At 45.1% G+C, this 27,061-nt stretch overlaps 1 protein-coding gene across 22 annotated transcripts in view; it reads right to left on the reverse strand.

The window, feature by feature from the left end:
• DOCK9 (dedicator of cytokinesis 9) overlaps positions 1-27,061 on the reverse strand; it is a 291,193-nt gene that overhangs the window by 90,478 nt on the left and 173,654 nt on the right. For all 22 annotated transcript variants that reach the window (XM_047756477.1, XM_047756468.1, XM_047756461.1 and 19 more), the window contains exons 10-22: positions 21,259-21,333; positions 19,228-19,368; positions 18,735-18,938; positions 17,914-18,036; positions 14,102-14,184; positions 13,379-13,501; positions 5,027-5,106; positions 4,760-4,947; positions 4,562-4,627; positions 3,021-3,113; positions 1,614-1,737; positions 1,143-1,264; positions 13-99 (exon numbers count right to left, since the gene is read on the reverse strand). In XM_047756477.1, coding sequence (XP_047612433.1) covers positions 13-99; positions 1,143-1,264; positions 1,614-1,737; positions 3,021-3,113; positions 4,562-4,627; positions 4,760-4,947; positions 5,027-5,106; positions 13,379-13,501; positions 14,102-14,184; positions 17,914-18,036; positions 18,735-18,938; positions 19,228-19,368; positions 21,259-21,333 — 1,509 coding nt within the window. The remainder of the gene's footprint in view (positions 1-12; positions 100-1,142; positions 1,265-1,613; positions 1,738-3,020; positions 3,114-4,561; positions 4,628-4,759; positions 4,948-5,026; positions 5,107-13,378; positions 13,502-14,101; positions 14,185-17,913; positions 18,037-18,734; positions 18,939-19,227; positions 19,369-21,258; positions 21,334-27,061) is intronic.

A 27,061-nucleotide genomic window follows, 5' to 3' on the forward strand; every position in this document is an offset into this window, starting at 1 on the left:
AATAGCATGTACCTGAGTATACACTGTGGACACCAGATGAGTTGACACTTTCAGCAGTGGCTTGCTTCCATCTACCCATTTAATTTCTGGACCATGATGCTGAAAAAATACAAAGGAAAAGACATCCCAACAGATTAGGAACCTTGGCTTCAAACACCATCTTCAAGGAGGGAGGTGCCGAAGGCCCAGAGAGCCTCAGTGACTTGACAGTCATGCCTGGTGTGCAGCAGGAAGGCAGCCAGTACTAATTTCTGTCCACTTCCTTCTCCCAAGTACAATGACCTTCTGACTGAATTTTCTAAGCTATCTTTTCTGCATGGTTGCAGCTGTATGAATAATTGCCCATTTGAGAGGGAAAGACTCCTATTTTACCAATGACTTAAATTTGAATTCAAAATTCTGAACGTGATGGCAGAAGGTACCAGATAAAGCAAATCAGATAGTAAGTATTCTGAACAATCATTTGCTTGTGCTCATTTTTATTTTTGAAACCTCCATTCTTTGCCTGATCAGATTAAGAATTAAAACTGAATGCTAAATGATTTACCCTTATTTTGGAGTGTTTTAACTATAGGTCCATAACATGGGCCCAGATTTGGCACTATTTAAATGCCAGGAGACATTAAAAGCCCTTCAAAATGAAATGAAACAGACCTTAACTAAGCATGTTATAAAACTGAAGTCTATAAATTTCAAGATAAAACCAACAAGCCCACTGGAGAAATCTGAGAAAATTCAGTCTTTAATGAATTGGAAATATATCAGAATGGGCTACCCTATGGATGAGAGATTAGCTTACTAGACTCACAAGAAGCTGGAAGGTAATTCCAGATCATCCGCATGACTCGAAGACATTTTATTTAAGCCTGGCTAGTTGGCAGAGACAAGCTTCGGTCTCCTCCCATCCCTGCTGAGGCACTGCTGGTCCAGGGCTGATAAAATGCCCCAACCGTAACTCCAGATGTGGTAACTCTTAAGAGCCCTGCCTTCCACGGGCCAAAGTCTACTTGAAAAGGAACGACTAAGACTAAAATGGTGAGACTGGCAAAAATACCCCAGGCTTTTGTGTGTTAACTGTCCTTTGAGCGGATCTTTAACGTTTTCTGAAGGAACGGGGATAAACCAATCTTAAAGTCCTGTACCCTGCCCATCCCCAGCTCCTGGTAGCCAAGGTAGCCAGGTGGGAGGTTGGCTGAGACGGGGATATGCTGCTCGCTCGTCACCACCCTTCCGTCTTTCAGGAGAGGAAGCCAGGAATATCCAACTGTTGAAACAAAGAACAACAACAACAAGTCACCGTTCAGTGTGGGAAGACAGCCACGTTATTCAGTTGCTTGATCTTTAAGAGCTGGTAATCTCAATCCGAGCAAGAAACAGAGAAGGCTCTGAATAGTGTCCTGCAGTGCACGCTGTGTCTACAGTGCACGCTGGCCTCTGGGATTAGAATTCTCAGCTTAGCTCCTATAAAATGTGACTCTGCGAGTCAGGCATGCTACCTTCACAAACCTCATCTAAAAACGCCTTCACAAATAGAGGGAAGTTTCGACTCCAAACAAAATTTAAGAACCTAACATATAAAGTATAAGCAATCAAAGGAATGGTGAAATTTAAACCTTGTGTTTCAACAACATCCTTCTTCTTCGTGCTTCCTTTACTTGAATTGTCGCAGCTGACGTGGAAGAACGTGAAGAGCAAGTGGTGCTTTTCATGCAGCTGGGTGGGCAGCTCTATTTTAATCTGCAAGAAAGACCAAATAACAATTCTTCTTATATTCCAAAACAAGGGCATGTCACCCCTGCACCAACGTGCATTTGGTCTCCAAACTGATGTTAACTTGTGCAGTTAAAGAGATCTGAGACTGTAGCATTGTCTCAGATCAATCTAAGGAAGAAATGCATCCTGAATGCATTGTAGTGGTCCAAATGTCTGTGCTCCTGCCCACCCCACCCCAGCCCAAGCCCATACGTTAAAATCCCAACTCCAAAGATGATGGCATTAGCAGGTGGGGCCCTCATCTATGGGATTAGTGCTCTTATAAGAGATCCTAAGTGCTCCCCAGCCCTTTCTGCCATGTGAAGACACATGTGGGAAGTCTATGAGGGAGGGGCCCTCACCCCACCACGCTTGCACCCTGAACCTGGATGTCCAGCCTCCAGAACCGTGAGCATTAGTGTCTGCTGTTTACAAGCCACCCAGTCAGTGGTATTTTGTTATGGCAGCCTGAATGGACTAACGTTCACTAACCAAAAACAGGAGAGTTGGTGTTTCAACTCTACAGAGAATTGGAAAACGCATGACAGAAACCACGTCATTAACTTAACACAGCCAAGGCATAATAAAAAACCAGGTTTGAACATTTAAAAGTTGGATTAATACAGCAGTTTTAGTGAACTACATTACCATTTTACATTAAAAAAACCCCAAAATAAGAAAGGAAGGGGGAGTTCCTTTTCTGGGCAGCAGAAATGAATCCGACTACATCCATGGGAACGTGGGATTGATCCTTCACCTTGCCCAGTGGGTTAAGAATCTGGCGTTGCTGTGAGCTGTGGTATAGGTTGCGGATGCAGCTCAGATCTGGCATTACTGTGGCTGTGGCACAGGTCAGCAGCTGTAGCTCCAATGTGACCCCTAGCCTGGGCACCTCCACATGCTGCAAGTGCAGCCTTAAAAAGCAAAAAAAAAAAAAAAAAAAAAAGAAGGTACTCAGGTCCAAAAAGTTTAACTATACTTATGAATTTGAATGGAAATATGTCAGAATATTAATTGCACTAGTGATATGGAGGGAATTTGATTTTCTCTTTTCTATAGAATCTGCATTTTCCAAGATATTTTTATAATAAATACATTACTTTTATAATTAGGAAAATTATGTAAAATAAATATTCCAACATTTACTTTTATTACTGTAATTCTAGAAGAGTAGGCAGCTTTTCTTGAATTTTGCTTTACTGAGCAAAGAAATTGGAGTTGTCCCTGAAACTGGTTAAACCGGGTTTTCCTTTGAAAATCCCACTTACCTCATCATAAAATTCTGGGTTTTGGTGATGGTGTAAAACCGCAGCAAAGGCGCTCCTTGTGAACAGCGGCCCACCGGGGCGGCCGTAAATGCACTAGGACAAGAATGAGCAGAGGGAGACACCCGTATTCAATTGGTAGAGTACAAAATCAAACTCGGATGTGTTGTAAACAGAGCAGCATTCCTTCAGCAAAAACCTAACCACCCTGATGAGTCTATCCTGTGTACAAGACTCCAGACCCACAAGCCCCCTACTCCTGGGTCCAGCCCATCCCCCGCCACCTCCCAGCCCTCGCCCACTCCTTCCCCAGCCCTCCTGCCTGCAGGACACGGCTGCTCACTGCTCACTTCCACCTCCATGCCTCTGCCGACACAATCCCTCTGTCTGAACGACCTTCCCGTCCCTGTGCACCAAGCAAATGCTCAGACATCCTTCCAGAAGTGATTCATTCCTGCCGGGGTCCCCTTGGCAAATTTTTATACTAATTATTCAATTTTGTCCAAAAACCATTTTAGTACTATATGCCAGGACCATTTTCTCTTTGACGATCTTTCTCTCTCAACTGTGAATTTCTTTGGGCCTAAACTAAACTGTGAATTTCTTTGCATCTTCATCTCTTTCCCTTCTTGGAAAAGTCATTTCCACCTAGTTTCAGTAAAGAATTTGGACTCTGGAGCCAGATTGCCTGGGTTTGAATACCAGTTCAACCAATGTATGGCCCTAAGCAAATTACTTAAATTCTGTGCATTAGTCTCTTTACCCCAAAAAATGCAGATAGTAACAGTTGCTAACTCAAAAGATAATCATGAGAATTCAGAGAGTTTAATATCTATAAGGCTCTAAGAGCAGAGCCTGGAATATAATAAGCACTCAACAAACCTCGCCAATAATCTACTACCATTATTATTACCATATGAGAATAAACATTTTCATGGTAGATGCACAATATGTTTACTGAATCAAACATGCATAAGAAAACTACATCTCCAGGAGTTCCCGTCGTGGCGCAGTGGTTAACGAATCTGACTAGGAACCATGAGGTTGCGGGTTCGGTCCCTGCCCTTGCTCAGTGGGTTAACGATCCGGCGTTGCCGTGACCTGTGGTGTAGGTTGCAGACGCGGCTCGGATCCTGCGTTGCTGTGGCTCTGGCGTAGGCCGGTGGCTATAGCTTCAATTTGACCCCTAGCCTGGGAACCTCCATATGCCGTGGGAGCGGCCCAAGAAATAGCTAAAAAAAAAAAAAAGAAAAGAAAACTCCATCTCCAAAGAGTATAACGGGGCCTTTCCCAACAAATAAAGGTCATAGCTGCCTGAGTCACAGGTGGAGGGGAAACAAAAGTATAACAGAACAGAAATAATCAATTAAGAGCAAGGACTCGATTATTTTGTATTCTGTAAGATTCCGTATATATGGTTATATCTTTTGATGTCATATATTTTTTCGTTTGTGTCAATTAAAATCTGCTAAATCCCTTTAGCTATACAATATTACGCAGCTGCATTTCTCAAATGTAAAAACGCAAACACATAAAATACACACCTTCAGGGGCAGAGAGTCTTCCTCATCTGAATCTTTGAATTCGATACAAATAGCAATATTTCTAGCCTGCAGCAATATTTAAAGAAAAAAGAAAGAGAAAATAAAACCAAAAGCCAATATATGTATCTGTAGAAGAACGTGAGGAGCCAAGGCTTAAAAGTTTGATATAAAAAATTAAACCTCCATCTTTGCACTCACCTTGGCAAAAGTCTTCTGACTGTCATATTTCAAGTACTTAGGATACACATAAAGGTGATTGTTGTAGATGGTGTGAGGCTGAGTGTGTCTGGGTATGCAGGGCACGAATTCCTCCACCTCAAACGTGATTGGCATTTTAGCACAGGTTTCAAATTGCTTCATGGGAATGTATGATGAATTGACATAATCTAAAAAAAAAGTTAAAAACAAACTGAAGTAAAAACCAAACAAAAACGTGTCTGTCTATTATGGAGAATTTACACTTACTGGGAACGTCTGAGGAAACATTATCAATTGTAATGTCTAGATTGCCCAAAATCACAGGGAGTTTAGCCATCTTCTCAGGTCTGCAAACAAAAGAAAAGAAAAGTCAAATATAAGTGAGGTTAGCTCTGAATTCTGAAGTAGCACTTCCCAGAGAAATATAATGCAAGTCACAAAAGTAATTTTAAACTTTCTAATAGCCACATTGGAAAAAAAGTAAGGAGTTCCCATTGTGGCTCAGTGGGCTAAAAACCTGACATAGTGTCTGTGTGGATGAGGGTTCGATCCCTGGCTTCACTCAGTGGGTTAAAGATCCAGCATTGTTGCTCGGATCTGGTGCTGCTGTGGCTGTGAAATAGGCTGGAGCTGCAGCGCCAATGTGACCCCTCGCCAGGGAACTTCCATATGCCACAGGTACAGCCATAAAAAGAAAAAAATATCCTTATCAGAAATGATTTCAAAACTATGTCAAGTAAATTTAACTGCTTACTCAGTGATGGAAATTTCACGATTAAAAAAAAAGTTAAAAGAAACAGGTAAAATTAGTTTCAAGAATACATTTTATTTAACCCAATATATTAAAAATAATCTCAATATATAACAAGTATTAAAAGTTTGTTCTAATACTTTGAAACCAAATGTGTATTTTACAGCTCTTCTCAGGAGAACTTGCTCTATTTCAAATGCTCAATAGCCCTACGTGGCCAGTGGCTACCGTGTTAGCAACCACAGGTCCAGATAAGAACACTAGCAAAATGTTAGAGTTCTTCTGAACCACTCCATCCTCAACACACTTTCTTGGCTCACGTAGAATCATGAAAATTCAGGTTCTATCTGAGGCTCGGACGTCTAGCAAGATGCTGGATATAAAGAAGGCACTTCATGAAACGTCTGGCATTTGTACTTGGTCTGATTCGATCCAATACGGAATTTCCTCTGTGTTGATTCTGACAAGCACTGATCCTGCCTCGGCTCTTCCCAGCACCAAGGAGACCCTTACCGTAGCCGTGTCGACACCCAGATTGTTCTTCCTCACCAGAGGGCAAAATCCGCTGCTCTGAAACTTCTACTCACCAAGGGGCCTAGTTATGGCTTCTGTGTCACACTTTTTAGTCATCTATCAGCAGCTGTCACTCCTTGCTGAAGTCCCGATTCTCAGCCCTTCTGCACCTTCCTCTAATGGCATCTCTCTAAGAATATCCCATTTACAGAGTTCCCATTGTGGCACAGTGGAAACGAATCCAACTAGGAACCTTGAGGTTTCAGGTTTGATTCCTGCCCTGGCTCAGTGGGTTAAGGATTTGACATTGCTCTGAGCTCTGGTGTAGGTTACAGGCGTGACTTGGATCTGGCGTTGCTGTGGCTGTGATTCTACCCCTAGCCTGGGAACCTCCCTATGCCGCAGGTGCGGCCCTAAAAAGAAAGGAAGAAAGAACATCCCATTTACACCATGGCAGCCACAGTCCCACAACCCAAGTGATGTACATCAAAGTTACAATCACTAAAATCCCTAAATCTTTTGTCACGCAGCTTTTTTTTTTTTTTTTTTTTGTCTTTTTGCCATTTCTTGGGCCACTCCCGCGGCATATGGAGGTTCCCAGGCTAGGGGTCAAATCAGAGCTGTAGCCGCTGGCCTACACCAGAGCCACAGCAACGCAGGATCAGAGCCGCGTCTGCAACCTACACCACAGCTCACGGCAACGCCGGATTTTTAACTCACCGAGCAAGGGCAGGGATCAAACCCGCAACCCCATGGTTCCTAGTCGGATTCATCAACCACTGCGCCACGACGAGAACTCCTCACGCGGCTTTTGTATCAAGCTACATCTCTCCATCCAGGAGCTATAAAATGTTTTTAGGAGTCAGAGCAGGATTTTATTTTTGTCGTGACGAAGTTTCATCTTTCTACGACTGAGCCGTTTCTAGTTGATCAAAACTCTCCCAAATCCAGACTCCAACACCTAATGCATTAGATATTCCTAACAGCTTTATGTCATGAAGACATTCAGCATCACCTCACATTCTCATAAAAGCCACTGGTGAAGATACTGCACAGAATATTGTCAAGAAGAAGCTCCTTCTCAAACCTCCAGAGGCCCATCGCCAGACCGGTATTAGCCGCTCATCACCCTTCCTGGCACCTGCTTACTCGAGCCCTGAACAACTGTCCACTCTCTGACGCGTCCGACATTTCTGTGACCTGCTGGAAAGACATCCTGGCATATACACATTGCATTCCTCTGCTGGACCAGCTTAGCAACCCAGCTGCAAAGGGAGAGGCAGAAACGACTGGTTCAACATGACATGACTTATTCCTAGAACACAGAACGCCGCCTCCTGGTTGTTCATAAGCCACCTGTTTAATAACGTCTTTAAGAACATTGGCAAGATTCAGCATTTGGTTCTGTTCCCATTTTTGGAAAGTGCCTAACTCCTGTTTTTAAGATCCCTCATACATTACTGATGTCTGAAGCAGTCTCGCACGGAACTTGTCAGGACATTGTGCAGCACTGTGCATCTGAACCAGAATGTCCCTAACAGTCCCAAATTCTTGCTTCCGTGCGGCTACAGCCTACGTTAAACATAGTCATTTTTGCCCATCACCAGCTTCAACCTGCAGAATCACTTTCTCTCAGGGTTCCTCTCATTTCACTCGACATTCATTTACATCTGAGTTCAATGAGCAATTCCTTGAAATCCTGAGAGAGGTAACTGTCAGGAAAGCAAGTTAATACATGTTCACCATTCTGCCTTTGGCTAAAAAGATTTCTGGCCAAGAGATGCTATCGGTGCCACTGTGTGATTTGTTCCCTTTTCTTCCAGCAGGAAGACTGCGCCTTGACAATCCTTTCCTGGGAGCTGTCAACGGCTTCCTAAGAGCGAGGTGCTCTCATGTAACACGTGGTCAGCGCCTCGTTCAGTTTTACCCAAGCTCGTGGGGCACCGACCCTTGGACCTGTGAGTCTGCACACGGGTATAAATTCACTTGACACATTGTGCCTTGTTCCATCTCTTCAAGTGAACAACTTAACTCTGCAATGTACCATAAAACCCAAACCCTGCATTCCACAAAATCTTAGAGACACACATGAAGTCATATCTGCTTCTTTGAGTCAGAAATACTATGTTTACTGCAAGTGATACTTTTATTTTATTTTTATATTTTTTTCTTTTTAGGGCTGCACCTGCAACATATGGAAGCTCCCAAGCTAGGGATCGAATTGGAGCTGCAGTTGCCAGCCTACACCACAGCCACACAGGATCCAAGCCATATCTGCGACCTACACCGCAGCTCACAGCAACACTGGATCCTTAACCCACTGAGCGAGACCAGGGAGCAAACCTGCATCCTCATGGATATTAGTCAGGTTCTTAACCCACTGAGCCACAATGGGAACTCCAATACTTTTAAATATAAATACTCAAGAGTACTATACTTAACACACACTCCAGTTATTTCCACCCATGAACAAATATACCTTCATCAAGATTTTTTTTTTTTTTTTGGTTATCACTCTCACGTCATCCACATCTAAGTTTGAGAGAGATTTCTAAGCAACGAATTTTAATTAAACAATCTTCTCTGGAACTCTTTCTACAATATGTTACATACTTCTGTGTCTAACTATACTTATTTCTTACTCTGTTTCCTCCCTCTGCTCAGCGCTTTGACTTCGAGTTGCTGCTTCTATAGAGGCATTATTTCCATGCACTTCCAAGCAGTCTGAGCTTCGTTCCATGTTACACAGCATGAAGGACTCTGTGTAAGCTATTTCTACCAACTTAGCTCTTTTAAAACATAATCTTGAACCTATTTCAAAACTTTATGATTTTTATTGAACCTGGCTTATTAGGCATCAAAACCTCACACACAACAAAACTTCTCTTGTCTTTTTACGGTGCATTTCCAAAGTGGTGGTGGTGGTGGTGATGGGTATATGTGTATTACACAAGGTGAATTCTCTCATGTCTGGAATTTGTTTTATTTCATTTTTTAATACAAAAAGTGAGAACCTATATTCTATACAAAACTTATAAAATGATACTTGAGCATGAAAACCCATCTTAAAGCAGCACTAATTAAATCAGTGTGTAATAGAGACACATGCAGGTTGTCTGGCATCTGGACACTGCTTCTGTCTATGTGTAAACTTAGAGTGAGGCTCAAACTTGCTCCACTGGGAAAGGGAAAGGCTTTCCGTTCCCACTGCCCATACATTCCTGCTGGTCCAACCACTCCCCCAGAGCAAAGGGCAATGGTGTCACAAACCAGCAGTCACCTCAGGCCAGCGGATGTGGCCAGTCCTTACCTCTGTGTTCCTGGAGCCTGGGCCTCCCTTCCTCACTGCCTACACCACCCCATTAAAATGATTAACTGGTCATCTAGACATGCTTGGCTCTGGTGTTAGTGTGATTCTAACCTTCTAATTGCACTTTGTAATAAGCAATATTCCCTAAAACCTTTGTTGTCACTTAAACACACACACACACACACACACACACACACACACACACACATGATTGAAAGAAGCTTGAGATATTTGTTTAAACAAAACCACTGAATTGATGTTGATGATACATTTCAATAAGTACCCAGCGATGCCTGGTCATGCCCCAGTGTGCACTGAACTAGCTCCTCGGGGGGGAAGGCACATAAGGTCTCCTGTCCTCAAGAAGCCCACATCCAGTAGACACCGTCCCCTGCTTAAGACAGACGGTGGGAACTGCTTCCACAGGGTGTATCCGAGCCTGGCGGAGGTCTGGGCGTGCTGAGAAGGGACCGGGGTGAGACCGGCACTCACGGTGCGAGGAGCCACCCTGACACGCTCTCACTCTTTCCCCGCTGCAGCTCCAGGCAGGGCTATTATTACCCCCCTTACGAAGGAGAGGATATGCAAAGCAGAGACAGCAAGGGACCTGCCCCAGGTCCCCAGCACGAAAGGGAGTCATGGATTAGGCTCTGAATGATGAGCAGGGTCTCCTTGGAGAGACAAAAGCAAAAGGGGGCACCTTTAGGCAGAGGGCAAAGCACGGTGGAGGGAAGGCACACAGCGGGTTTGGGGACATGCAAGCAGACCCACTGGCTCGAGGGCAGTATAACCAGAGGGAAATGGAGCTAAGAAGGTCAAGCTTGGGAGCAAAGAATATGAAGGTACACATAAACACAGATCTGTATGTCTCATGCAAAAACCCTGCAAGTATTAGTACTTCAACTGCCCAATATGGTAGCATTTGACAAGGTCTGCAGTTTAAAGAAAATGTTCTATTTTCATACTTTGCCTTCAGATCCTCTGCAGAAGTGAGAAAAGACACCACCAGGAGCAAATCAAAAACATGTAAAACCTCTCATCCCTCTTAGGTAGATACTTCCCGGAGCATGTGTGTCAGCAGTAAAATCTATCTGACAGAATTATTTTCTCACTCAGTCTTAGAATTATCACGAGGGAGAGGGGCAAAGTGGCGTATGAGCTTTGGCAGCTCTTCTCTAAAGACCGGGGCAGCCTGAGAACATTTTTCTCATCCACTGTTAAATGACATTTTGAGGCAATCATGGAACAGAAACAATAGCTTTGGATCCAAGCTGGTGCCCAAGCCACTGACATGAGATTATTCTTTGCAAATAAAAACAAAGAGGAAAGAAAAAGAGCAACACGAAGGTTTCAAAAAGTAAATAAAAAATGAAAAAGGGATCCTCCTTTGCTGTGAAGAACACACAAAGAAACCCTGGCATTTTGGGATTGGTACTGAAAAAGGACAGCAGCTCCCCTCCTGCCGCTGCGGGTTCTGCTGCTGCCAGCATCGGGTCCCTATTTCGGGTTTCTCAGGCTCTCACTGGCCATCTGGAGCACACTCTTCCCAGGATACCCTTCCTGCTGAAGGCCTGGTGTGCAGGGAGAACCCGCCCAGTGCCTGCACCCGTGAAGGCCTGAGCTCTTCGCTGCCTGGCCTCAGGCTCGATGCTCACATGGCTTTGGGATGGATGACTCTGCCAAGCCCCACCCTCCACGTGCCCCTCAGGAAGCCAGACCGTGAGCTGGGGCTATGCCCCCAAAGAGCTGCCACTGGGGGGAAGCTTCAAGCTGACCAGCCCAGGGAGTGACTTCTGAGTCAGGGCTCCCAATCTCACATAGAAAGAACTTCACTGTCTGTTTTGTTGGAATGCATGGGCAGATGTTAGTTAAAAAAAAAAAAAAAAAAAAAAAGAAGTTCATGTAAAATCACAGAACGCCACAAAGCTACTTTTCCCACAAAGAGGAAAGTGAAAAGTCACCGGTAAACCCATTGCTCAGAATGACCATAACGAAGGTGTGGTGTGGAGCCGATGCGACTGTTTTTATGCCCTTCCATTTTTCGATCAAGCTAGCCGTTTGCCTAGTCATTTCTTCATTTCAATACAAAAAGAAATACATGAGATCTTTTTCAAATAGGAAGTCATATAGGCACCCTTCCTCCTCCTTATGATGCAGTGCAGCCACCTCCCTAAGTGAGTACCCAGGACCCACAGCCCCTCTGAGAACAGCAAGGTGGCTGGTGAGGGGGAGCTGTAATCTGCTTAACTAAAGGGGACTGGGGCTTTCAAAAAATCAGCTTTGTGTTCTACAAGCAAGGCTGAAGGTCTCCTAGAAATCAAACAAAAATATGGCAATCATTAATCTATACCAACACAGCAGGTATGACAATATATCACCCATTACTAGTAAGTAAAGGCTTTTAAAGATGTTAACTACGCTCTACTTAGAATTCTGAAACATCAAAAGAGGGAAGTACGTAAGAAAAAAGGCAAAAACGAAGAGAGCTAAACAGCCATTGTGAGTTCTAGGTAGACCATACCGTTACTTTGAAATGCATTTTTTCAAATTAAAAAATCAGACTGAAAGGCACCTAAAGCATAGAACAGTTACCGGTTGGCTCTTTGCCATTCTCCTCATTTCTTTATCTTTTAATACCCTCAGCCCTTTCCTATTCCCCAAAACTTCTAAAGCCCTTGACCCTAGCAAAGGAGATGAGTTTTACAGGTTTGGAAGCGACCTCTTCACCACGGAGCGCCAGCAGGGGCAGTGGTTAGGCACGCAGATTCGCAGTCAGCCCGACTCCACCAGCTGCACAGTGTCAGACACCCGAGTAGCCGCTTTCTGCCCTGCTGCTAGGGTGGAACTGTGCTCTCCAGGAACGTGGTGAAGCCCTCGCCCCCAGGACCTATGGACATGACCTTACTTGGAAATAGGATCTTTGCAGATGTAAACAAGTTTAGATGAAGTCACTAGGGTTGGCCCTAACCCAACAGCATGTGTTCCTAGAAGAAGGAAACTTATTTACTTATGTTGTCTTTTTTTTTTTTTTTTAAAGGCTGCACCTGCAGCACATGGAGGTTCCCAGGCTAGGGGTCTAATCAGAGCTGCAGCTGCCAGCCTATGCCACAGCCACAGCCATGCCAGATCCCTAACCCACTGGGTGAGGCCAGGGACTAAACCCTCATCCTCGTGGATACTAGTTGGGTTCGTTACCACTAAGCCACAACAAGAACTCCCAGAAGAAGGAAATTTAGACAGAGACCCAGGAAGACAGCCACACGAAGGCCGAGACACAAGTTATGCTGCCGAAAAGCCCAAGAGTGTCTGGGGCTACCAGAAGCCGCAAGAAGCAGGGAAAGGTCCTCCCTGGGATTTCGGATGGAGCGTGGCCCTGCCAACACCCGGACCTCAGGTTTCCAGCCTCTAGAATGCTGCTGTTTTAAGCCACCCGGCAGGCGGTGCTTTGCTGAGTAGCTCAAAGAAACACCTATCCTCACTGAGGTAGGCGGAGCCGTCAGGACGCTGCTGGGGACAGTAGGCACTGTGTGAGTTCCTGTCCTCCCCTTCACTTCGGTGAATGGCACCACAGAGCCGCCCATCATGCAGCTCAGAAAACGGGGCGCTACTTATCTGAGACTTCCCCCCGCTTCTCTCTCCTTCCACCCCAACACCCAACCGGGAAGCCAAGACCCAGGACTTCGCCCATCCACCGAGACTTGGATTAGTCCTGTCCCCTTTCCTCCCACTTCCACTCGCGGTGGCTTTGCGGAACCCCTTCCTCCCTCTCGCCAAAGTGCCTCCCCTGTCTCTCTCCCTCATCTCCACCCAACGCATCCTTCACAGCACCACCAATGACACTCTCCAAACAATTCCAGTTAACCGAGTTACTCTTCTCATCTTAAACCCCTTCTTCCTGCTCATGGACTCGAGGGAAAGTTCCATGCTCATCCAATGTGCCATGGTGTTCGAGCTGAGCCACGAAAAGACGGCGCCTGTTCCTCCCCCCTCCACTGAGCAAGTTCCGCTTTTCAGGTGCGGAAACGGGTGAGGCCTTGAGACTCACTTCCGAAAGTCTGCGAGGAACTTGAGCATGTCCTCATTGGACAGCTTGTTGCTGTCTTGCTTGTAGAGAGCGGAAAATCTGGCATTTTTGTCGAGGTTTCCAGACGCATCCTTAAACAACGTCCTGAAAGAGCAAAACGACATTTCTAAGCTGAGTTTCCAGATGACCAAAATATATCCACAGCCTGACTCTGGTTTCTACAGGAGTCTCCTTACTATTGCACTGGCTATGGAGCCGACGGAAACCTCATTAGCCAAAGGCATGGAAAATGTTTACGAGAGTGAACACAACTAACTCAATTTACGGAGAAAACAGTTCCAGCAAATGGCCGTGCTTAGGAAGTAACGGGCCCAGTCAGATACTTAAGGAACAGAGACCCCCCAAAACGATGACCTGCAGGCCGCCCCGGGTCGCCTTCCACCCCGCTGGGGGCACGTGGCTGGGACGTGGAGTCCCAGCTCTGCAACAAACACTCCTGTCACCCTGCCAGCGCCACACTGCCATCCTCCAGCCAGCCTCTCTCCTCTCCGAGCCTCCTAATACATTTTTTCAGATAGAGAACTAACTTATTTTTCAGTTTTACACATTTAAATTCCCTTTGTCTCTGAACAACAAATAGGTTAGTAGGTTGGTGGGTCTGTCTGTCTGTCTCTGTCTCTCTCTCTACATATATATCTCCATACATCTTTATCTACATAAAAGACATGAAGGATGGCCCCTTACCTTGCTGCCCAAGCAAATGGCATTCGGTACTGCCCTAGTCTTTGGCAGGCCTGCTTGGCATTCTTCAGCACTTTCTGAGCAACCTTGAAGACATCAGGGTAAACCCGTGAGATGTTGTATCCCAGTGACAGGAAAATTATCATCTAGAGAGCCATTATTTCACACTCACTAAACAAGCTCTTAGAGTAGCATCAGATGTGTGGACAAGCACATCTCACCATCATTACGGCTGGATTTACATGCAAAGTGCAAAGTGTTCTGTTTATTACATGCTCTAGCCGTGATTTTCAAAAAGTATCAAATAAGAACTGTTTCCAAATACATGTCTTTGGTCTGCAGGAGCAACAATCATGGCTTTTCATAGGTTTTCATATTTCTTTATGACTAAGAGTTATTAATAATTACTAATACTTGGGAGTTCCCGTTGTGGCTCAGTGGTTAATGAACCCAACTAGGAACCATGAGGACCCAGGTTTGATCCCTGGCCTCGCTCAGTGGGTTAAGGATGCGGCCTTGCTGTGAGCTGTGGTGTAGGTTGCAGATGCGGCTTGGATCCGGTGTTGCTGTGGCTGTGGTGTAGGCTGGCAGCTACAGCTCCAATTCAACCCCTAGCCTGGGAACTTCCATATGCTGCACGTCCGGCCCTTAAAAGAAAAAAAAAAGCAAGGAAAAAAAATACTAATACTTGGTATTCATGCCCAAATGTATCACATTACTAGAGTTTAAATGAAAACACTAATGAAAATACTAAGTCTTCACAGCTCCTACCATAATCCGGCTTGCGCAAATTCCCCCAATTTGGGGAAATATTCGTGATTGATTAAGACCTTATAGGTGTTGACTTAAGTCAGGCCAGGGTTTTTGACCACTATGTTCTTGTTTTCTCGGTATAAATTACCTCTTTCTTCATTTCCTAATGATCAATTCTGGTGTGTTATGGGTTAACGGATAAACTCCATAGTGCCCAGGGAAGTAGACTTGCTTTCGGCCTAAGATGCATGCATTCATCAACTATCCCCTACTGCAAAAGCGGATGACACCAAATTTTGGCAAATCGGCCTGCACTGGAACACGGCACACTGTTACCATGGTACAGTTTGATGGACTGAGAGTCGGAGGCAGGTTGGAGGGTCTCTACATCACTTAAGCACACCAGAGTCAAACCAATTTAGGGAAGCGTGATCCAGGGCCCATGAACTCACGTGTGCTCTGCAGAGCTGCGGCATCGGCCCCACCAGGGAGCTTGCCAGGAAGGCAGAGTCTGCCCCCCACCGCACCCCAGGCTCCCCGGGTCAGAACCTCCCTGCTGACCAGACCTCTGGTTTTCTATGTGCACCAGGTTTGAGAAACACTCGGGTAGAAGACTGGGCAGCAGAACAACAGAGACCTCTGTCCAGGTCGATTGGAAACCGGCTGTGAGCTTCTAGGCCATTTAACCTCTCTGGGCTCCATGTGCCCATCTGAGAAATGACGGGCTTGGGCTAAACGTGCCACTGACCCTTCCAGTTACCAACATGATGATGCTACCGTGACGCTGCTGGGGAACTGCTGCCTTCATGACCTGGAAAATACTTCTCCACTGAAACAGGTGCCCAGAGCTCATCTGGTCCCACCCTTTCTTCTTCGAGTGGGGCTCGTCTGGGCGGGGACCCGGGGATTACAGAGTAGAATGGCCTGCTTTCCTGGAGTGGCCATTTCACTTACACATTTTCACATAGAAATGATTATTTTTAGGTTCCAACAATAAGGACCACGTTGTGGAGTAAAATGCAATATTTGCTTAAAATTTAAAGCCAAAACACAGGCTTCAAATAAGTTTCACTTTTGCCGGGAGTGACCGAGAACAAAGCTCTCAGATTTACTGAGGGTGCACGTGGAAGGAACACAATGCATGTAAAAGAGTGAAAAACTCATTTTTGCCCTTTGGGGTTTTCCCCCTCTTTTCTTTCTTTAAACAAACAAACAAACAAACAAATCTACTCATGGTGGACACCTACAGAGACTTTTCCTAAAAATTTCCTCTAAAACAAAAATTTCCTCCAAATGATGTTTTTTGGACCATCTTGGAAAACACACAGAGATAATTTGGAGAGGAAAAAAAAAATCGTCCCTCAGTAAAATCTCTGCTAAAACTTCTGTTTTTATGTAAGATGGCTGAGTCAATCTCTGCTTTAATGTATTGCTTTGGAGGTGTGACGGCATGGGGAATGGACACATGGCTGAGCTTTACATTCCGTAAGTAATGAAGGAAGGCAAATTCCACAGATGCTCAACGGCCACTGGGAAGTGCGGCATCTAGCCCACGGTGACATGAGATTTTTGCACCAGCAGGAGCTGCCAAGTTTCAAACCATGTATGTGGCAGGCAGAAGTAGCCAGAGCTGGTGCCTAAGGGCCTCGGGTATGTGCCACACACACAGCAGGGGAGTAGGCCTTATCTCGGACATTCATCGATTATTAATCAGAACATCAAAGAACTGAAAGAGCTTCTCATCCAAGCTTTTACAGAATGGATTTCAAAAATACGAGGGCTTCTCTCCAGGGGCCAAACTTGGTTCAGCTTTCATCAGCCAGAAAGGCACCCTGTTTGAAGGCACGCGCCTGGGTAAATGGGCTTTTCCTTGACTGGGCTGCAGTAATTGATCAGGACGTCCTCCGTGTGCGTCAGGGGTTTGCGGTGTCCATAGCACCAGCCGCATGGTGTCTGCTGGCTCTCAGCACTGCCCCTGAGAGGAAGGCAGGGGCAGGAAGCAACATCATCCTTCGCCTAGAGATGGGACGTCTGGGGCCCAGGAGGTGACAGGATGTGTCCAGAGGACCCAGGCTAGCTGGGCGTTCAGCACTCAGTCTCTGACTCCGAGAACTGAGTCTTGGGGGACACGCCTGTGATATTCAGAGGGCCACAGAGAGGAATCAGCTCAGACAGCCTTGGTTCCAGCCTCTGGGGTGACTTCTTCTACAGCTGACCAGCCCTTGTCAATGTATCAAGATCACCTCTCAGATGACTCTTTAAAAAATTTTTTTTAAATAACTAGAAGTAATGTAACACTGGCACAGAGAGCACTCGATAACGTACTCAACCCAGGGAGCTCCATGGGCTAGAAAGAGACAGGCAAGTGCCCTTTGGCCACTCTAGCTACGCACATAGAGCAGGTGACTAAACATTTGTCGGTCTCAGTTTTCGGACGTGCGAAGGGAGGTCTCGGACGAGACGACGTCTCGCATTCACTAATTCCGTGGTATGTCCACACCTAGGCACTGCCAGGTAATGGGTGCCTTACTAAAGTCATGGAAACACCCCAAACATACATCAGTCACGTCCTTCCCTTTTCCCCCACCTCTGCCACCAGAGCCCTGCATCATCTGACAAAACCCAAGGGGCACCCGATCTACCAACACCCTGGCCAGACCACCTGAGCCAGGTCACCTCCCGGTCGCCAGACTCATATTCAAGTCCAAAAGGACCCAGACATAATTCTAGGACCTGGGAGACATGCCAACAAGTGGAATGAACTCTATTGAAATATAATATACGTTCTCTTTAATGAAAGAAAGTTTACTCTTAAGCTGGTAAACTTTGCAAATTATTTCAGAGTGTCAGGGGAGTGTAGCCAAGTGAAGCGTTTTATTTACACGTAGGACTACTTTTCACTGCAAATTGGACACATAAGGTGAACCATGAGAGTAAATCTACAGAGTAGTCTACATCTTTTAGAACATAAATATGGCTTAACTTGGATTCCTTTAAGCGTTTCTCTTCCTATTTTTTTCCAACTGCTGCTAACCATCACAAAACATGAAAGTCATCCATACCTTAGAAGAGTCTGAGCTTTTCATGTACGGCTCAGCACCATGTGTGATGCTCCCCTGAAGCACTTTTTCAATTCTCGCCACAAGAAATATATCAGGGTGAGGGCAGGTGACTGAAAATATTCCCTAGGGAACAAACAATTGTCTTCAGTGAGTAGAATTTACAGACACATTAAACAAATCCCCTCAACATTAAAGATTCTAAAGCAGCAAAGAGCACTGGAACCTAAGAGCTATTCAGAAGCACCCAAGGCCAAACTGGTTAAGTCATCAATAGTTCATCATCTGATCAAAAAGACTATTTGGGAGTTCCCGCCGTGGCTTAGTGGTTAACGAATCCGACTAGGAACCATGAGGTGGCAGGTTAGATCCCTGGCCTCGCTTGTGGGTTAAGGAACCGGCATTGCCGGGAGCTGTAGTATAGGTCACAGATGTGGCTTGGATCCCACGTTGCTGTGGCTGTGGCTGTGGTGTAGGCTGGCAGCTACAGCTCCAATTAGACCCCTAGCCTAGGAACCTCCATATGCCGTGGGTGCAGCCCTAGAAAAGACCAAAACAAAAATAAACAAAGTCACTTAAATATCTTAAAAAAAAAAAAAGGCTATTTGGTGAAGGTAACCAGCAGAAAGTTTAGAAGAAATGAGAAACCAAAACCACTTCTTCTCTTTCAGCTTGCTTTTACTGTCTAATTATATATGCTGTCAATATAATCAACATACACAGTCCCATGTACCCCAATTATGCACCACACAGTCTCATGATGTATTTACATAGCGTGCGCGAGATCAGTCTTAGCAGCGTGGCTGCTGGGCTAATCCACGCACCTGCTTCGGATACTGCATGGCGGCTTCGTGAGGGTTGTCCGGCAGGGCAGGCGAGCTCTGCCTACCGCCGTTCATCAGAGACGGGGATGTGGTGGCCAGCATCTGCCTCACTGAGAAATGGTTCAGGTCCACGTGGAAATCGGCAGAAATCTTCCGGTTGTATTTTATATCAAACAGGGATAGAGTAACAAAGAAAGGCTCGACCTAAGTAAAGCAAAACAAAACAATCCAGACCATCACTATGGCTCAAACCGTGGAGAAAAAAGAATGCTGCTATCAAGGAAGAAATTCCTAAACCTATTTATGACCGGTGCTATGAATCACTGCTGAAGAGCAACAGCCTCCATCCCTGTCCAGTGTGGCCCATATCCCATCCCTGCAGCCTGATCTCACGCTGCCCTGTGGACACCAGGACCTGGTCCTGACTGCACTGCCACAGGCACATCTGAAGCCTCTGAATCGCTTAACATTTACTTTTTAAAAGGAAAATTACATTTGTGGTGGGTCCTTCTTCATTTTCGGCAACGCAGCACTGCAAATTGAAAGACAGATCGTTGCACTTGACAAGAATTCTTTTTCCAAATTTCTCTTCAAACGGCTTCACTTCTGGCTCAGCTGATGAGAAGTCAAGTTTCTTTAAAAGGAAATGCAAATATATAAATGTATTATGGCCCCATTATAAAAAACCCCACAATAAATATATCCTAAAGGAAACTGCTTAAAATATGGAGAAGCTACATATATTCATTTACCCACTATAATGTTATTACCTTATAATTTATATAGATATAGTGATCAAATAAATGATGATATATGTACTTGATGGATGACTATACAGAGCTTAAAAATTGCTGTTATGAACAACCCAAGTGTCCACTAACAGAAGAATCAATAAACAAAATGTAGTGTATACTTATAATGGAATACTACTCAGCCACACAAAGGAATGAAATTCTGACACATTACAATGGGGGTGGACCTTGAAAACATTATGCTATGTGGAATAAGCTGGATATAAGGAGGCAAATACCATATGACTCCACATATATGAGCTTCCTAGTACAGGCAAGTTTACAAAGACAGAAAGGAGAATAGGGGTCACTAGGGGGAAGGGAAGGAAGCATGGGAAGTTGAAGTTTAATGGGTACAGGGTTTCTGTTCGGGGTGATGAAAAAGTCCTGGCAATGGACAGTGGTGAGAGTTGTACAATAATGTGACGCTACCTAACGAACTGTACACTTAAAATGCTTAAAGTGGTAAATTGTATCTTATGCACATTTCACCAAAATAAACAAAAAATTGTCAAAAAGTATATAAATATGTGTGAGTATAAGTGTGTGTATATATGTGTATGTGTGTGTGTGTGTGTGTATATATATGATTATAAAGTCTGTGAAAAAACAGAGAAATAGTTATTTTTAAAGTTAAACAGGGGGGAGTTCCATCGTGGTACAGCAGAAATGAATCCAACTAGGAACCTTGAGGTTGCAAGTTCAATCCCTGGCCTTGCTCAGTGGGTTAAGGATCTGGCGTTGCTGTGAGCTGTGGTGTAGGTCGCAGACATGGCTCGGATCTGGTGTTGCTGTGGCTGTGGTGTAGGCAGCCAGCTACAGCTCTAATTCGACCCCTGGCCTGGGAGCCTCCATATGCCGCAGGTACAGCCCTAAAAAACAAAAAGACAAAAATAAATTAATTAATTAAATAAAGTTAAATAGGGAAAAGAATTTTTATTCAAAAGACGACAAATGAAGAAGAAAATATGAGAGGAAACACAGCAGAACAGCTGCCCCCTCAGAGTAGCCCTGTTTGTGGGCAGCCTGGGGTCCCCGTCACACAATGGGTTGGACTTTGCTGGAACACAGATATGGGCTGTATCCACTGCAAGGCTTGCATGTGGAACTAAGCCCGGCTGGTCAGGAAATACCACCGTCTACTGGGTGATATTTCTATGGGTGATATTTATAAGTGATGCCTGTTATATTCAGATGGTTATTTTATGGGGTAAATTAAATATGTTCTTTGTGGACTTGAGAATGTCTTTGGATAAATCTCCCTCAATTTCCAAAAATCTACGGATGTCAAATATTCATGATGGTTGTGCTGTGGTAATGAGATTATAGGTTGTTTTAATTTTTCCTCCTTCTGAATTTTCTATATTGTTATACTGCTTATCAATCAAAAATACATAAATAAGCAAATAAATAAATAACCTATCAGAGGTTTTCTTTCCTTGACTTAATTTTAAATATTAAAATAGTTCTCAGTGGAAATGAATCTGACTAGCATCCATGAGGACGCAGGTTGGATCCCTGGCCTCACTCAGTGGGTTAAGGATCCAGCACTGCCCTCAGCTGTGGTGTAGGTTGCAGAAGTGGCTTGGATATGGCATTGCTGTGGCTGTGGTGTAGGCTGGTGGCTACAGCTCCAGTTCAGCCCCTAGCCTGGGACCCTCCATATGCCACAGGTGTGGCCCTAAAAAAATAAATAAATAAAATAAAATAAAATAAAATAAAATAGTTCTTACCTGGGCATCTGGGTCCAAGTAAAACAGTTTAACTCTGCTTTCACTTTTCAGTTTGATTTCTGCTTCTCTGGCACTCTGATAACAAGATAAACAAAAATTAAAAATTACATTAAAGGAAAAAAAAACCCTTTTCTTCCAGAGGCGTCTAAGTATGATTGAAAGCTACTCCCATCCTGAGGAGCCAGACTACCGACACCCCTGCCCTCACTGGAGGGTCACCTGCATGTCCACGGCCAAGGAGAGACAATCCAGTAAGTAGCACACAAAGTACGTGCTGGGGAGAAAGGAGGAGTTAAGATGCGATTCCCGCTCTTCTGAAGCTGATGGTCCACTGCAGAGTCAGAACCAATGCAAACAAAGTAAAGGAGAATAAGCTCGGCTACCAAGAACGGCTTCACAAAGTGACGCAATAGGGGTCAGGCTTTGAATGAAGGGGTGGCATTCAGACTCAGACAGCAAAAAGGAGGGAAACTTGAGCACTTCAGCTGGAATGAAAAGGATGCTTAGAAAGATAAGATGAGCCCACGTGGCAGAAAGGACTTCGGGTCTAACCCAAGACTGAGGGTCCAAGCAAAGGAAGAGGAAGGAATGCATTTTGGATGGTGGAATACAGAAAACAATGGCCGGGGTTCTCATTGCAGTGCAGCAGAAACAAATCTGACTTGTAACCAGGAGGTTTGATCCCTGGCCTCGCCCAGTGGGTTAAGGATCTGGCGTTGCTATGAGCTGTGGTGTAGGTTGCAGATGCAGCTTGGATCCTGCAATGCTGTGGCTGTGGCGTAGGCCAATGACTACAGCTCCAATTCGACCCCTAGCCTGGGAACCTCCATAATGCTGTGCGTGAGGCCCTAAGCAGCAAAAGAAAAAGAAAAAAAGAAGATGATGGCAAATCCTGAAGGAGAGCCACAGGGGTCTATGGCAGGCAAGGGGGGAATTGCTGACTCACTCAATATTTATGCGCACATATTCTATGCCAGGCCAGGGACACAAACATGAATGAAATGAAGTCTCTAGCCCCAAGGAGCACCATCTGGGAAGACAGAATATAAACAGTAATACAAATCATCCATACAGTGAGGTGACCTGCACTGGGGTGGGGGGGCAGGGGCGTCAGGAAAGAGCTCCCAGAGGAAGGCCCAACTTGAAGGGCAAAGCCATTTGGCCAGAAAAGGAGAGAAGGGCAGCCGAAGAGGAGGTACTACAGGTATAAAGGTACAAATCACACCTGAGCAACGACTGAGTCATTCATTACAAATGAGAGCTTGGACACGATGATAAAAAGAAAGATTAGTGGGTTGACTTTGTACTGTAAAGCCTGAGGAATTAGCTCAGAATCCAGAAAACCCTGCAGTACTTTAAACAAGGGAATAAAATAAGAGCTCTGCATTTTAGAGCCATCCCTCTCATGGGGCTGAAGCAATAGGATTAAAAAAGAAAGACTAGGAGTTAACGCCTTGGTGCAGGGAGTTAAGAATCTGACTACAGTGGCTCAGGTCACTAAAGAGCTGCAGGCTGGATCCCTGGCCCAGTGCAGCAGGTTATAGGATCTGGTGGCTGTCTCAGCTGTGGCTGGGATTCGATCTCTGACCCGGGAACGTCCATATGCCACAGGTGAGGCCATTAAAAAAAAAAAAAAAAAAAAAGGAAAGACCAGGAGGTCCACATGGCCTCTCCTGGGTTATCAGGACAGCCTCACAACAAACCCCCACCTACCCCGCTTGGGGAGCCTGCTGACTGGTCCGTCCACTGGCGCGGATAATGCGGGAGGAAGAGCAGGTGGGTGGAGAAGATGGTCGGGTGGAGTCTGGCGAAGGCCGCGGGATTTCCCTTGGGAAACGGCCAGCAGGCAGCCAGAGCGCTGGACCATGAGCACGGGGAGGGGGAGGAAGGCTGGGATCACAGGCTGGGAGAACCTCAGCGTGGAGGTGGGGATGGAAGTCGTGGGAGGGGCCGAGATTCCCTGGGGAAGGTGGGAAAGCACGTCGGTGGACAGAACCCCAGCGAGCCCAACAGTGAAGGGATGGACAGAAGAAGAGAAGTCATTCAGGGAAAGAGATGTAGGGTGGCAGAGACAGGGGCTGGAGAAGTGGCATTTGGGGACAGGGAGACGAGGAAGCTTCAGACTTCACAAGACAGAAGTCATCTCAACCGTGCTATTCCTCACACCCGATGCCTCAAAATCTATACCCTGTTCTCCTTGGCAGTCAGAGCTCTTTGCCATCTCCATCTCCATGGTTCAGCCAGGATAGACTGTCTGCTCTCACCTGCTCTGTGGCCCAAAGACCACGGGTCATGTCTCAGCACAGGATGGGCAGTGACAGCCACAGGGGAGAGGGTGTCTTGTCTTCTCTGCAGGCGGCCTAACGAGGTCTGCGATTACATTTCTATCACGGCCAGTGAGAAGTCAAGCATCTCCTTAATCTTCTCGGCCACAGAGTTGTTATAGTAGGTTCTTAGCAATGATCCAAACTCTATCATGACATATTAAACACACTGCGTACACTTAAAATGAACTGACCACCAGAATGCTAACTAAGAAACTGGGTTCTAGTTCAGTCGCTCACTGGCTGTTTAAACTTAAGCAAAAGCCACTTAGCCTCCCTGGACTCCACTTTCATTTCTGATAAAGTTGTTCAGCCAGATGCTGACTCAAGTCGCCTTCCACAGCAAAGTCATCCTGAAGCTCTCCATGCAGCTTGAAGGCTTCCAGAGGCTGAGGGGCTCATACTTGCAAGGGGGCGTGTGTGCCTGCGGCTGGGTCAGGGTGGTGGGACAATGTGTTAACTCTATCTTGCCCACACCTTCCCTAACTTTTCACATCAAAAGGCACAGAACAAGTGCATGTAGAATACACTTTACTGAACCCAAGAACTGGCTTTACTTTGTGTACAACCCGTGACATTTCCTAACAAAAACGCCCAGGCTAGGTTGCAAGATGCCACCAACAGCAACGCATTCTTCTCCCGAATTTCTGCTTGACAGCTTCCACAAGGGCAAAGACTGTGATCTCAGACACTGAAGTGGAGGAATGGGTTCTAAATGTAGATGCATCTCCTGGCACCTTCTGAAAGACGCTTATTGCCTCAAGCGGATTAGGAGAAGAGAAATGAATACAGCACAGGTGATGCTATGAGCGCCACCTAATTAGAGGACAAACAGGGATGCAGACACATTAGAGAAAAAATCAACAACCAGCCAAAGAGACTCAGAGCATCCTGATGTTGCCACTAATATTCAAGGGACATATGCTTCACCAGAGAAGCCATTTAATGGGGATGAAGGGAAAACTTTGGATATAAAGATAACCCAAAAGCTTATAATCCACCTGACACACACTGACAGCTCTGCTACGACCGATAAAACCAGTCTTTGCTTGTTTTTTGGGGGTTTTTTTTTGGGGTTTTTTTTTTTTTTTTTTGCATTTTAGGGTCACGCCTGCAGCATATAAAGATTCCCAGGCTAGGGGTCAAATTGGAGCTGTGGCCACCGGCCTACGCCATAGCCCCAGCAACACAGGATCCAAGCAGCGTCTGCAACCTACACCACAGTTCACTGAAACGCCAGATCCTTAACCCACTGAGCGAGGCCAGGGATCGAACCCACATCCTCATGGATACTAATCGGGCTCATTAATGCTGAGCCGTGAAGGGAATTCCCAGTCTCCACTTCTTAAGGTTCCTCCCATCCCTGTCAAGGCCTAGAACACTTTAAACAGAGGGGATGACTGATAAACAGTGCTTGAAGGGATTATCCAGTAAAACTTAGGCAGTGAGAAAATGTGGCTCAGGAAGGGCAGGGCTTGGCCCAGAGCTAGGGAATGATACATATTGAAAGCACTGCAACGCTCAAAGAGAATATTTACTGACAATTCTCTATGCTAAGCACACATTTAAATTTGATACAACCTTAGGAGGCAAATCTTATTATAATCCCTGTTTAAGAGAAAACAATGAGGCACAAGAGGTAAATATCTTTCCCTAAACTCACGACACTAAATGGAAACCTGGTTTCTAACTGGCTTCAGACCCCAGACTCTTGACTGTTAGACAAAATAATAAGAAGAAGAAGTTTTACATATATATGTAAAAAATATCAACAGGAAAGTTAGAGAGTAGGAAAATCAAATGGTAAATAAATATTTGAAAATACAAAAAAAAAATCACTATTAAGCAGTGAGATACAAATTAAAGCAGTGAAATACTATTTTTCACTCCTTTATAAGAACATAGAATAATGGGAAGGTGAGTTGTTACAACCTTTTAGGAAAATGACTGGGCAGTATTTAAAGAATTAAAACCACAATAAACTGTGACCCATAAATCCCACCTTGGGAAATTTCTGCTACTGAAATTAAGAGCATGACTATTTAAGCTATTCATAAATATGTCATGATGTTCATCGTGCACTGTCTGTATAGGCAAAAGCCAAAAATTATCTAGATGCTCATGATTAACGAGGTGACCGAATCAAGTGCACAGGATGCATATTATGCAGCTATGAACACGCGTGAACTAGACACCGATATAAACAAATTTTAAGCGCTAAAACAAAGTTTCAGAGTAATGTGTATATATATATATTTTAAATATATATTTTATATATTTTAAATAACTAGGGAGTTCCCTGGTGGACCAGCAAGTTAAGTACCTGGTGCTGTCGCTTTTGTGCCACAGGTTCTATAGCTAGCCCCTGGGAACTTCCACATGCTGCAGGCATGACCAAATAAAATGAAACAAAAATAAAATTAAAAATAAAAAGCACTACACATGTGTGTATATGGTTCCACGAGCCACTGGTGTGGTGAGGGGGGGATTACATACAACAGGTTGGTAACATCGGTGCTCTCAGGAATGTGGGAGTGGAGGATGAGGGGGAAAGATGAACTTTTCTTTATGTAACTTTGAATATTTTTACTTATTACAGCAAACACGTTCACCTCTAAATTTCAGTAAAAACAATGACATGAATTCCTGTAATACGTACTTTCACAACCTAAGAGCCCACAGAGTATAGCTGTAAAAAAATATCCCAGCGTCCATGATATCCAGCACTTTTCGAAGTGACAGACACCAGCTCTGCTCTTAAAATAACCTGCGGTCAGTCCACACTGTGCATGGAGGAAGAACTGAGCTGGCTCTTCCCTAAGCCCTGTGGCTGCTGTCCTATCCACTGCCCATCTAATACTTTGGGTTCGGTATAGAGGAAAATGGAGAAAGAAAAGTGACAATGACAGAGCCATTTTCTGTAAAAACTGACGCGTGCTCAGAAACCACAGAAGAGAAAGATTTGTCTGAAACAAAGGCTATGACTCCACTTCTGTAAACCCTAAGTTTAGTCATGAATGATACCCCCGGCAATGTTTTCTTCCTTGACTTAAGAGGTAGCGACGAACCAAACATTCAAGAGTTTCCGGAAGACCTACTGCAGCGCCTGCGCGTATTCAGTCTTAAGTTTACCTCTGGGCAGGTAAAACAACTGAAGGTGAAACTAAGACCAATGGGATCATATTCTGAGGATGAGTAATCAGAAAAATATCGTGCTGAGTGTTGGCTCATTTAAACAAAAGAGGTTGGGAGTTCTTGTCCTCGTCCTCGTGCAGCAGAAACAAATCCTACTAGGAACCATGAGGTTTCGGGTTTGATCCCTGGCCTTGCTCAGTGGGTTAAAGATCCAGCGTTGCCATGAGTTGTGGTTTAGGCTGCAGACTCGGCTCAGATCCTGCATTGCTCTGGCTGTGGTGTAGGCCAGCAGCCATAGCTCCGATTAGACCCCTAGCCTGGGAACCTCCATATGCCATGGTGCG

Source organism: Phacochoerus africanus, chromosome 13, assembly GCF_016906955.1.
Source record: "Phacochoerus africanus isolate WHEZ1 chromosome 13, ROS_Pafr_v1, whole genome shotgun sequence".
Classification (NCBI taxonomy): Eukaryota; Metazoa; Chordata; class Mammalia; order Artiodactyla; family Suidae; genus Phacochoerus; species Phacochoerus africanus.